Below are 13,434 nucleotides of genomic sequence, written 5' to 3'. Positions count from 1 at the left end.
ACTTTTGAAAAACATGTTGAAAAACTACTCCGACTGTTTTTTTTTTTTCTTTCTTTGTTGCTGATCCTCAATAATGATTTGATTTTCTTTAATACTAGGCAAGTGAAAGAAAGGCCTACAATCCTAAAACCTTCTGCCGGACATATACAATGGACAAACAGCCGCTTAACACTGGTGAACAAAAGGACATGACAGAGTTCTTTACTGACCTGATCGGCAAAATAGAGGAAATGTCTCCAGCACTGGTAAGAAATACCATGTGTTTTGTTGTTCGATCTTTTTAATTATGAATGACTTGAATGACTTTATTAACGTGTCTAAAGTGTTAAGCTGAGGGGAAAAGTCCCCTCTACTAATTGTGGACACCTGACTAAGAAAAAACTTTAAAAAACTTTAACCTATCATTATACAACTATTAATAATTTAAAGTTAAAATAAGTTAAAAAAGAAGCTATTTACATAATAAAAACGGGTAAAAAAGTAAATCTATTTATGTGATAAAAAAGACTATATACAGGGCTAGTATTAATAGTCACAGAGGCGGCAATTGCAACGTTCATTGTTTAAAAAGTTATTGAAGTCACGTTTCCGAATCGTTTTTTTAAATGTCTTAAGTGATATCATACTTTGCTTCTAGGGTTTAGGTTGAATTAGTGCGGTTTTCGCATGAGTGTCAAAAGTAGTTCGTGTTGGCATTGGTTTTGCATTTATTTACTACTCTTAGTAATTGGTTCAAAGATCTTGCGCCACTTTCTCAACTCGGCAATCAGGAATAAAACCAAAACCAATCGTAAGTCGCTTGCGCACGTTTTCCCGTGCTACGTGCCGGCTACATGTATTTGCTTCAAGTTTTGATTAGTTCACTGGATTGTCTGTGTCTTTTGTGATTGGCCAAAGTGATTACTTTCATTTTGATTTCACGACACTCAGTTAAAATGTACACCTAGTACCGAGTGAACGTGCATATATTTATTCACAGATCTTTCCTCTCGTCCTGAAAGAGTTGTAAGTGTAGCACCATTTTCCCCTTGGCTGTCTAATTGTGTACCTAGTTAAAAACAAATTAGACTACTGGAAGTCTGTCTTTTCTCTTAGGTCTCTTAGGGTCGGAGCGCGCGTTAAAACTGGTTGAACTGGCGGGTGGATGAGAAGGGGCTTGGGGCGAGACGAGAAAAGACAGTCTGTTTTTCCTCGATCGCGCGCGCAGTCATGTCTCGCCTCAATCCTTCCTCTCGCGTCTTAAACCCTCGCCAAGCCTTCACCGCGGTCAAACGTCTCAGGCAGTTTTTCTTTCTATTTTGGGGAATTTTGCTTATATTAATGAGCAAGGATAGATGAAACAGTCGCTGAGTGTAAATATATTTCCATTCCCTCCAATAAGAGAGTATTTTTACTTTTTAAACGCTTCGCAACAGAACCGGAAGCTATGACAAAATGGCGCCGACAAGTCCGTTTTTACTTGTTTTCAAACACGTATAACTTTTTTAGTAAAGCTCAAAAAAAATTAGTAAAACATCAGAATACCGGTTAAGTATCAATCTTTGAACAGTGAAAATTAGAACCTTATCTTTGAAGTACTTTTCTTGTTTTTTACGTAGTTCTATTGTTTGACCGCGGTCGACGCCAAGCCTCGCACTACCTTACTAAATTCTGAAAGAAAAATAGAGTGCAAGCAGTCTAAAAAGAAATAAAACTTTGTTTTGCAGAAAGTGTTGGTGAGAGATTTGTTCTGTGGGGAGATAAGCAACAATGTGGTGTCCTTGGTAAGGCAGCAAATTCAACTTTTTTGTTGGAAAATGTAGATTTTCACAAACAGGGGACTTGGTCCTCGTGTTGGTCTAGCCTTTCTATGGGTGATTAAACCATAGTTGTAGCTAATTCATGTACTGGCAGCTGTGCTATGGTTTCATCAAAAGAGCTGGGTCTCACTGGCAAAACATGTACATGTACATCATGTAAACAGGCACAGAACATAATGGAATTAGTGCTCTATAAATGTCTTTACATGTACCTTATAACTTTAGACAACACTTCTCGTTCTACTTTGTGTTTAGAGAAAAGAGCCAGATACTTGTCTTTTGAGTAGCATTTTTGCCAAAAGGGACGCCGTTTTTTTTGCTCGCAGGAAATCCTTGACCAATCTAACCTAAGGTTTAACAGGCACTCAGTTTTTGGTTGTGAATTTGTTCACATTTGCTTTTTGTTTTCTGTTGTAGGACTGTTCACATGTCAGCAAAACAAGAGAAGAATTCTACTCTGTGCGCTGCACTGTGGCAGACATGAAAAGCCTCTATGTAAGACTGTCATTCATTTCAGTTATCATTTTATAAGCTGCAGCTATCGCAATTTTGAATGTTCTACAATTGTACAGTGAATAGAGACCGCACAGGTGCCTGGCTGGGTGCTGGACTTGAAGTCCCATGTTCATATTCTTCTCTCTGACCACTGGCCTAAGTTTTACAACATACATGTAGCAGTCCCGAGTTCAACTACTTAGCCACGCTAATGTAAACAGGCAGCTGGCCAACCTTCCACATGTTGGTTTAATGTTCTGTAAATTGGACTATTGCCTTTGCCTTATAGTATAAATTCACAGTCCTTATAGACACAAAGCACTTTAGACCATATTTAGCTAAACAGCTTTTAAACTTGTTAAAGGTCGTAAAGATAATTTTATACTGTCGTTGTTTTGTCATGTTAGGAATCACTTGATGAAGTGACCATTAAAGATACGCTGGACGGAGATAACATGTACACATGCTCTCAGTGTGGAAAGAAAGTCAGGGCTGAGAAAAGGTAAGTGAAATCCAAGTACCCATGGAACGGACGGAGGGACGGACGGATAAATTTATTTTTGTGTCGAATCATCTAGCGTATGTGAAACGCTACACTAATCGGGGACACTTAATCACAACTATACCAAATAAATATCCATCGATATACATGAATGTCCAAATCATAATGGGTAAACCGGCTTGACTGCAAAGAAAGTGAGATTTAAAACGTGTCCTATGCATGGGTGAAAAGGTGATAAGATTTATTAGCCAAAAGTCGCGTTCACTAGCGTCGAAAAAAGTACAGTCAAAACGCTTTGTTTGCCTGATGAGGGAGTGAAGAACAAACAAAACAGCTTTCCACTTGGATGAAGTGCTGTAGACAGAGATTATACTTTCAGCTTTCAATCGATAATTATTGTTTTCTCATGCGCTATCTATTTCAGGGCCTGTTTTCAAGTTCTTCCTCGCATCCTTTGTTTCAACACCATGCGCTATGCATTCAACATGGTTACCATGATGAAAGAGAAAGTCAACACACACTTCTCCTTTCCACTGCAACTCAACATGGCGCCGTATACTGAGGACTTCCTGATGGGCGACAAGCAGGATCAAGGTAATGAGAAAGATATCATTCAGTCAGTAATGCATGCTACTCGGACCCAGCTACGCTGTCACACCGCGTGGCTGCTGCACTCTTATTTGTAGATTGGCGTTTCTTTCCTGTAGGTGTTGATGTTTGGCTTGGAAGTTTTTGAAAGTTGAGGGAGATCTCAAAGCCGAAATTATTAGCGTTGATGCTAAAAAAAGGGAAAAAACTCTCAATGTTCAATCTATTTATTTTTATGAAACCAGATTTTAAAACAGACGTCAGTGTTTACATCGGATTCAGGTTGAGCCTTTAACGGCCTCAGTTAAAGCTAGTAAATTGTCGCGTTCGTTGTCAAGGTTGATTGATTGTGTTGCGAGGTAAAATGACAGACTTTGTTAGACGAGAATGACAAAGTTCTGTCTCGGAAAAGGCACTTTGTCACTCATCCAGAAGAGGTATTCGTGCCTTGGATCTTATTATGGCGATTGAAAATTAATTAGATCCAAGACAAGAATACTACTTCTAGTAATAGTGCTGGACGAATGACAACGTGCTTTTTCCTAGACAGAACGTTGTCGTTCAGGCTAAACAACGTCTGTCATTTTGGCTCGTGATGCAATCAATCAACCGTGACAACAAACGCGACATTAAACGCCACAACGTGACTCCGCTGCATGATAGCTTCTATAGTATAACGTATTTAACAAAAACCAATTATTGTGACGATGTTTATGTTAGAGCAAACTTGCCCTTTATAGTTATTTTTTTGCATTTTTATTTCTGTATTTTGCTTGTGGGTGTGGCACAACAGGACGAAGCTATTAAATTGTTCAACAACGAGCTTGTCGTATGGAAATTTGCCAAATAAAACGACTTAGTCTTAAATCTTTCAAAATGTACTTGTAGCTTGTAATGCTCACATTTTATTATATAAGTGCAAGGCATTTTACACCCGCTTTCAGTGTTACGTGCATAGCGGCTTTCTGTCGACATCCATCTTTCGACGTGCTTAACTTACAACACGGATCGAAATCTACCAATCACAGCCCACTAGCATGACCTTCTGATCTTGTGGGCTCATTTTTATAAAACCAACAACGGTATACATTGGTTTTGATTGGCTCATTTCAAACAGCACATCGAAAGACGCTGTGGAAAAATGATGTAAAAAGAGGGATGTAGAAAGATTGCTATGCACGTAACACTGAAAGCGGGTGTAAGTTCAAAGCTGACAACAGTATGCAAGCTAGGAGAGCTGTTGGCGAACCGGTTGACGTTGAATATTTTTTGCTAAATTTGACATATGTTGAAATGCTAAGTTAAATAATTGATGTGATTTCCTTTCTTTTCCTTTAGACCCTCAGCTTGATTTAAGTTACTGGTATCAGTTGATTGGAGTTGTAGTTCACACTGGTACTGCGGAGGGGGGACACTACTACAGCTTCATCCTTGACCGCTCCTCTCCCCAGGGGCGTGATCAGTGGTTCTTGTTCAATGATGCTGAAGTGAAACCATTTGATCCTGCGCAGATCGCGTCTGAATGTTTTGGCGGCGAAATGACAGTAAGTGTATCTTCTTTACAAAACAACTTTTGCATAGCATGGAAGAAAGCGAGCGTTGCTTTGTATAGGAGTACACAGTGGGGTATAACATGAAGTCATGTGTTTTTTAAGAGTTATTAAACTTCAGGGTTTATTGAAGAGCACAGCTTTGCGGGATAATCGCAATTCAAAAAAAATGTCGCGAAAAAAGTTACGCTGTCACGTCAAATTAGGCGCACAAAATTGTGCATAAGGATAAGTACTTATTTTCTGAAATATATACAGTCTATACAGTCTAGTGCATCAAAGAAGGCGAAAGGTTTGTGTAAAGAATCTTATTATGAACTGATTCTAATGGTTCAAACAACCTAAATTCAAGTAAATCATTTGAAACCAGGGACGTTGTGGACAACTTGGCGTAAAATTTAAACATATATTTGTGTAAAGAAGAAATATGAATAATCGTTTGATATGACATTGATTTTGTTGATTGATTGACTGATTGATTGACTGATTGATTGATTGATTGATTGATTGATTGATTGATTGATTGATTGATTGATTGATTGATTATGTCATCAGACCAAGACGTACGATGCAGTGACAGAGAAGTTCATGGACTTTTCATTCGAGAAGACACACAGCGCGTACATGCTATTTTACGAACGTTGCGATCCTAACGAGAAAGACCTGTTGGCTGAAACTCCAAACGTAGAGCTGAATCAGGAACTGGCCGACTGGATATGGCATGATAACATTCAGTTCTTACACGACAAACATGTGTTTGATACAACTTATTTCAATTTCATGTGGCTTATATGCAGTAACATTCCACCTTCGGTACCAGACTCCAATGAGGTTGTGCTGTCCAATGTCAAACTGGGTAACTATGGTTTTGTCTTGTGTCTTGGTAGGAAACCTAAAAATGATGGTGTATTTTTATTAACAATCGCAATATTAGAGTACTAAAACTGTTAACAAGTGTTATTTTCCACCGGCTGAGTGAAACGAAATAAGTGGAAAATGTTTTTTCTCACACACCGCTGGTACCTGGGAAAGGGTCATGTGACCTTTGGCGGGCAGTTGTTTTTGTTGCGTCTGCCATTACTGACCTTTTCCCACCCACCCGCCCCAAGATTTTTAGTTGGCCCTGTATCATTTGTTAGCTTTGCCATCGTGTAATTTTCCCTATGATGCAGGATGTACATGTATGGTTTTGTTAAGTTTGTAATAAAGGTCAGGTGGCGGTCGGCCTGACATGGCTACCAGTGGTGCGCGAGAAGTGTCTTTGGCTGCAGATGGCTTGGATGGAAGGGATTACAATCTGAAAAAATTAAGGCTTAACTTTTCAAGTTGTTTCCACGCGTCTTCAAAAAATCGATATTTATAACCGAAGTTTGGTTTTCTTTTCGCACATTTAGATTAAATCTTCCTTCAGATGTTCAAAGATAATGTTTTTCATGGGTTCAGATGGCTACCACTAATTTCAGAACAGTTTAGACCAAAAATCTGCAAAATCCCCGTGACGTAGCCCCTTTAAATGAACTGTGGTAACTTCTCGACGGAATTCAATCCAAGTTTTACAACGCAAAACAAGTGCTTTCAACTTTGTCTTCCTTGCAATCCATTCCCATCGTCACTGTTTAACTTGTAAAAAAAATATTCTTAGAATAGATGGCCACGTTGTTTTAAGTCTTAGCAGCGGCCATTATAAATGGTTTACTCACGCGTAAAAATGAAAACTGGAGATTTTTTTGTAGCGAACGAGGAATGGATGTACCACAAGAAACGTAAAATAGTTTGGTGCCTCATTGCTTGTATTTTGATCAACTTTAATTAAATCTCAGGGACGTCATTCTTGTTGGAAACTCTTGTCCACGCCAAAGAGAAAGTGCTGATTAAGAACTGGGCGGACTTGCTGTTGACGCAGTATGCGCAGTCTTCTGTGGTCTGTGAGTGGTTTCTGCAGACACTTGCAAGTGAGGACTGGCTGCTTCAGGTGCTGGTCAAGTGCCCTATTCAAAGTATCCGGCATGTGAGTCAAATCATTTATTGCATACGTAATAAATGTGTTATCAGTTAAAGTGAACGTAAACCCTCTTCAGAACCGACTAATAAACTGGGAGGCGCATCACTTCATGTTCTGTAGCAGAAGCGGATAGAAATGAACTCAACTTGGGATTTCCCCTTGACAGGGTTCGTATGGGTCATGGAAAAACGGGAAAATCATGGAATTTAAGAATTTCTTTTTCCAGGCCTGAAAAGTCATGGAATTTAAATGTGGATTATTGAAAGTCATAGAAATAGGTATTGTTTGTACAAAATAAATTAGGCAGGCCATTTTTGTGAAGAAAAGGGTAAAAACATACCTGAAAACAAAAGAAGTTTTGAAAATTTCTCAGAAAACTGGTCAAATTTAGCTCATGGATAACATTGAAAAGTCATGGAAAAGGTATGGGATGGTCATGGAATTTCAAAAGCTCAAAAGAGTACGAAATCTGCTTGAGAATTGCTTGTCCCTGCCTTTTGCGGGGTCAGTGTAACAGTTCACTAGTACCGTTTTAAACTCCCGGGTGTAGAGAGGCTCTCTCAGTGCAGTGCAATGCCCTTGAGCCCGGACTTTTCAATCCAGATTCCAACACATCAATTGACGCATTTTTGCCAAAATGAAAGACATTGCGGAAAACCATTGTTACAATGGAGAAATCGTTGCAAAAAATCATAAGGAATGTCTATAGAGGATAGCAGGCCTAGGACTGTCTCTAACCTGCATACAAATGGGCAAAATCCCGTCGCTTGCATCTAAGCGTGAACACGTAACGCCGTAATATGATCTAATTGTGTATAAAACGTGGCATGATTGATCTTCAAACATTTGAAGGTAAGCAGACCGTAATGCGAACTTTTGCACTCAAGATCAGGATCACTCACACAGATCAGGATCAATTTCTCTGAAGACGTCTCCTATATCAAATCTTTCTGCCATTTCGAAACTAGCATGTGTTGAACTTTCCGCGAGAAAAATGCCGTTAAGGTCTGCCAAACTTCGACGATATTTCACACCTGTGAGAGCTGGCTAGGATACTTTATAAAAGCGGTGCTTTCTTTAACTTTTGTTATGTTTCTGTTTGTAGATGTTTGCTCGTCTCTGCCTGGATGTCATTCAGATCCTGAGGCCTCTGTATGTGACCCCTGTAGAAGAGTAAGCCTGTCTTTTTGTTGGGCATAAATTACGAAAACTGACTGCTTTTGTTACGAAATCGCCAGAACGCTTGAATTTTCGCGCGCCCAAAATGCGGATACGATTGCAGTGTCCCTGATTGGTTGATACTTGCGCGCAAAAAATTCAACCAATCAGAGACACTACACGGATCTCTGTGGAATTACGTCATCAGTATGGAATTTTTCAGTCAAATTTTTGGCGTCTCTTGAGCGAAAGAAGTATTGACGCTGTAAATAATCAGAGTTTTTTTCAGACCTAGTAAAGGATGTGATTGCAAAAATCTTTAAAACTTAGATCGGTGTAAATTCACAGCGAATCTTTGACTATAGACCAAAAACGTTGTGTATACAATTTGGGTTGGCTTTCTCTGATTTTTTATGTATTTGATTTTTCCTTGTCACTGACTCTGGAAATGGCCAGTTCCAGAAGGTTGTTTCATTTGGTTTACAATGTTGCATTTAATTGATGTTGTTGTGCCGTGTTTTTGACTTTTCCAGGGATGGAGAAGTGGAAGAACCCGAGAAGAGCTACTTTGTTTATGTCAGCGGGTTTGTTAAAGCTGTTTTCAGGCTGGTAAGAAAAAGATGAACTCAGGTGGTAGTTGTTTGAAGTGAATAGTTTGTAGATGTACTACATACGGTACCAGGGTCTTCATCTGCCTGATTCTAAAATCGGAACGTCTTACGCTACAAATATACGGTACCTTTTTTTCCTTATAAAAAGAGCAAGAATAGCTACACTTACAAAGGCAACAAAACTGAAGGACTGGTCAATAAGTACCGGGGGGGGGGGGGAGCAATTGGAAAAGTTGTGGCTTGAAAATTTGTGGCCACCCTTTCCTTCTGGCTCAAAACTGACTGACCCACCCCTGGTAGGGGTTTCAAAATTACATGACCCACCCTCTTTGCTCAAAAAACACATTATTCTGTAAGGGGTTGGAGGTTTTTGATTTGATATCAGCTTTTAAAAGTGTGATTCCCCACATACACCACCTTAGTTTTCCCTGATGGACACTGCTGTTCCAGTACGTCTTTTCCCGTTTCCTTAACAAAGGAAAAATTTCTCACTTCTTATACAAGTCTTTTTTTAGTTTTCCACATATTTGTGTGTTAAGTCCATAGAAAAATTAAGATGCAAACATAGGCGAGAACTGAAACAGTATGTTGTATTAATTAACCAGTCCCTAAACAAAGAAAGGTAGAACAGGCCTTTTTGCCTCCATGTCACGTCACGTAACTAATTACGTGACACAGAGGATATGGAGGATATATTAGTAATTGACCAGTCCTTAAACAAAGAAATGTAGAACAGGCCTCTTTGCCTCCATGTCACGTCACGTAACTAATTACGTGATACGGAGGATATGGGATGGGGAAAGTTTGTCGGCTCCTTAGTACCATCACAGCTTCACGTGCAGCTTTGTAGGGTTACAGCATGTAGCCGGTGTTTTTATCTGTGGTTTGTTCGTGCGGTGAGCCAAAAATCCATGGCTTCTCTCCTTACATGGTGGTCTTTGTGTCTTTTAGTTGGAGCAAAATATCAAGGCTTATGTGAAGAATCTTTCAGAGGTGTTCTGGTTTATTCACCAGTTTGCTGTACTTGGCAGAGAAGAGGTTTGTTCAACGTTATCAACTACTGTTATCATTGTTGTAATTAGCAATTTCCAATCACTTTTGTAAGAAATGGCGCATTTGGTTCTGTTTTCCCTGTTCTTTGGGTCACTGGACAATTCTTATGACGTTTTGAAGTTATTACTTTTTCGCGCACTCAATTAACCAATCAGAAGTAAAACCAAAGTCAATCGTGACTCGCTCGCACACGTTTTCCCGCGCTTCGTGCCGGCTGCATAATGACTTATTTGCGTCAAGTTTTTGACTGGTTCATTGGACTGTCTGCGTTCTTTGTGACTGACCAGAAAGATTTTAAATTTGTTTGAAGTATAACGACGCTTAATTTGGAAACTGCTCTAGATTTCAAAATGCATCTGGTAAGTGGTACGTTAAGGTTATCTGTACTACCTGCTTAGTGGCATATCGTCATTCTATTTTAACAGCGTGAATTTCTTCTTAAAATGGACGCTATATCAGTCATGGTAGGATTCTATCTTGGAACAAAAGCGTCGGAAGTGGTAAGTATGATCCAGTCCTAGAAGGTTGCTAGTCATCAGGCGATTGGCGTGAGAAAAGCTCGTTAAATACTTACTCTGTTCAAATGTCACTACCGCTCTTAAATATTTTGTGTATTGTGGTGCCTATGGGAGGCGCGGTGGCCTAATAGTTACCGCGCCAGACTCCGGATCGAATGGTCCTGATTCGTGCCCTGGCCGGGGTCACTGTGTTGTGTTCATGGACAAGACTCTTTACTCTCATAGTGCCTCTATCCACCTAGGTGTATAAATGGGTACTGGCGAAATAATGCTGGGGGTACCCTGCGATGGACTAGCATCCCATCCAGGGGGGAATAGAAATACTCCTAGTCGCTTAATGCTATATAATCAAAGATCTCTTCGAGATATCGACTTTTTTTGCATGAAGTTAGTATGAGTAGAAGGTTTATCCTGGGCATTGTTGTTCGAACATATCATGGAAGAATTCAAACGTCTTTCAGTTCAAGCATTTTTTTATTTTCGCGGAGTAAATGCTGTACTTGTCAGTCGCGACGGCTGGGTGCTTTGCGACTCATATACTTTGGCTTGGTTAAAAAAGGTAAACTTTGACGTTTCCCTTTAACATGTTTAATCGAAATAGTTGTTCCCTTTCGAGTTAGAAAGATTTCTACTCGGCTTAATGCAGAAAAATAACGCCTGATCGCAGGTTAGGTTACGCACGACAGAGTTACCTTTTGTCTCGTCACGCAATCTTAACCCCACATTGAGAGTTAAATTTTCGTTTGGATATTACCAAAAGCCGCTTCTCCTCGTTATTCTTTACCTTACGGCTACACATCCCATTTCTAACGACTACATTTCCAGCAAAACAGTTGCTGTTTATTTTTCTAATGGCGATGCATTAACTTCTGAACGGAAGAAACGTTTAACGTTTACTGCTTCCACCGGAAGTAATTTCACAACAGGCTACAAAACCGACACTTAAAAGAAGACCACCAGCTGCAAGTCTACAATGTACAAGACCAGTTTTCTGTTTTAAAGAAATGCCGCACGAAGTTGGACTGTTTAATTTACGAAATGCTCTTTATTAGAAACATAAAGCCGAAACTTAACACGCAATCAGATTCTGTGCGTGCTAAACTGTTTATTTAAAATCTTAATATGCTAATATATTATCACACCCTAGATCACTATATAAGCCTGAACTCCGTATTATAATTTTTAAAACTTGATAATGATGACATGGCGTCATCGAAACGTCGTTCTATTTTCCTATCGCTTATTTTTCTTCTCAAATGTTTCACAAAACATTTTGTTATTCGAAAGCTACAAAAACACTTATAAATATCACTTAACACATTTAATGATGTTGCAATTAGCGAAGCGCACTAATGACGTCACAGAATTTGAGCCCCGGTGTGAGTCAAAATTCGGACAAACAAACCGCTCTGTACTGGATCATGACTAATACACCACACGAGTACTACGAGTAACATACGAGTAACACACGGAACACACGGGTACATACGGCTACATACAGGTAACATACGAGTAGCACACGGATACATACGAGTAACATACGAATACACACGGGTGCATACCAGTTCCTATTTCATTTCACTTTATTTTATCTTATTTTTCATTTTTATTTCATGCTCCCCCCCCCTACCCCCCCCTTTCCCTTAACAAGGTTGCGCGACGTATACCAGCCAAGCCGACTTAAGTGAAAATATAAAAAGTTACAGACCAAACACGGCCCCCAGAATTATTGATCTGTTTTTACTTTATCATGGCGTGACAGTGAAAGCCAGCAATGCTCTTTGTCCATTGGGCTCGCCACGCAATTTTTTATTGGCGGGGAGAGCGATGGAAAAACGCGTTACATCATGACCATTATTTGATTTTTTTCGATTATAGATTTGTTACTCGTATGCTACCCGTAAGTACTCATATGTTTTTTTGGTTTACTTATGTTGCACAAAATATAGAAATAAAATAAAGTGAAGTGAAATTGAAACTGGTATGCACCCGTATGTGTCCTTATGTTACTCGTATGTTACGGGTAAGATTGTAAAGATGAGCTATTGATCTTATAACATTTCAAATTTTTGACTTTTTTTTACTAGTAAATGGTTTTGTGTCGTACTTTTTCGTTGCGTGACAATGAAATCCAGCAATACGTTTTGTCCTTGGGGCTCGTTGCGCAACCTCGTTGAGGAAAAGGGGGTGGGGAGCATAAAATAAAAATGAAAAATAAGATAAAATAAAGTGAAATGAAATAGGAACTGGTATGCACCCTTATGTATCCGTATGTTATTTGTATGTATCCGTATGTTACTCGTATGTATCCGGAGTATAGCTAACTGTCGTGGGTCGTGGGTCGTGGGTGGGAGTCGTGGGTCGTGGGTGTGGGTAAAGTCGTGGGTGTGGGTAAAAGTCGTGGGTAACAAAAAAGTAAAAAAAAAAATACTGAACAAAAATTTGTGACAAAATAGTTCGTTCATGGCTAGTCTGGCGCAGAGTTTCGTCCCAGCCAAGGTACTCTTCAGAGCTCTTTCTGCTTGACAATTTGTCGGGATGTCTTTAAAACGAGAAACACCGCGAAATACCCCTAGAACACCAACATATTTTAGGCACAGATAAACAAAATAGTTTTAATTAAGATTTAAATGAATTTAAAATATTAAAATAAAGTAAAAATATTAAAGCAATAATTATTATAAAATTGGGGCATGATCGGTGCTTAGAATTTTGCGATCAGATTGATCGCTTGCAAATGGACTAAAACTGAAGATCTCCGGTAATATTAACGAAAAGTTCCGAAGTCGTCGGAAGTCCCAACATTTACGAAGCCTCTTGTCTGAGAAAAGAACAGCGAAAGAAAAGAGTAATAAATACAATATTCACATGGAAATTAATATTAAATTTTTATCTTATTCTGAGTTACATTAGCATTTCGTCCTCGCACACTCCCCTTGCGCGACAAGAACGATGACTTTAAAATATTGCGTGACATTGTGCGTTGCAGACTGAGCGACATTTTTTCCGTGGGAAATTTTGATGGTTCCGTTTGCGGTTACAAAAAAAAACTCTTCTGATTGGTTTACTAATAAAATCATGCAATGGCCTCGCTTATTGGCCAAAGAGACAAGATGTGCGATTCGAACCCGGAAATATTGCAGCCAACAGTTTTACTA

General features: G+C 39.3%; 1 protein-coding gene across 1 annotated transcript in view; it reads left to right on the top strand.

Moving 5' to 3' along the window:
- The window catches only part of LOC144636223 (ubiquitin carboxyl-terminal hydrolase 34-like), a 73,433-nt gene that overhangs the window by 37,433 nt on the left and 22,566 nt on the right, over nucleotides 1-13,434 (top strand). The window contains exons 33-44 of the mRNA XM_078495376.1: nucleotides 99-245; nucleotides 1,707-1,763; nucleotides 2,217-2,294; nucleotides 2,702-2,796; nucleotides 3,221-3,390; nucleotides 4,723-4,928; nucleotides 5,490-5,790; nucleotides 6,755-6,942; nucleotides 8,042-8,109; nucleotides 8,628-8,703; nucleotides 9,657-9,743; nucleotides 10,184-10,258. Of these exons, the coding sequence (XP_078351502.1) occupies nucleotides 99-245; nucleotides 1,707-1,763; nucleotides 2,217-2,294; nucleotides 2,702-2,796; nucleotides 3,221-3,390; nucleotides 4,723-4,928; nucleotides 5,490-5,790; nucleotides 6,755-6,942; nucleotides 8,042-8,109; nucleotides 8,628-8,703; nucleotides 9,657-9,743; nucleotides 10,184-10,258 (1,548 nt within the window). The remainder of the gene's footprint in view (nucleotides 1-98; nucleotides 246-1,706; nucleotides 1,764-2,216; nucleotides 2,295-2,701; nucleotides 2,797-3,220; nucleotides 3,391-4,722; nucleotides 4,929-5,489; nucleotides 5,791-6,754; nucleotides 6,943-8,041; nucleotides 8,110-8,627; nucleotides 8,704-9,656; nucleotides 9,744-10,183; nucleotides 10,259-13,434) is intronic.

Source organism: Oculina patagonica, chromosome 13 (assembly GCF_052425735.1).
Source record: "Oculina patagonica isolate OP01 chromosome 13, crgOcupat, whole genome shotgun sequence".
Classification (NCBI taxonomy): Eukaryota; Metazoa; Cnidaria; class Anthozoa; order Scleractinia; family Oculinidae; genus Oculina; species Oculina patagonica.
Note: the sequence above shows the minus strand (reverse complement) of the source record. Positions and strands in the feature narration are given on the sequence as shown.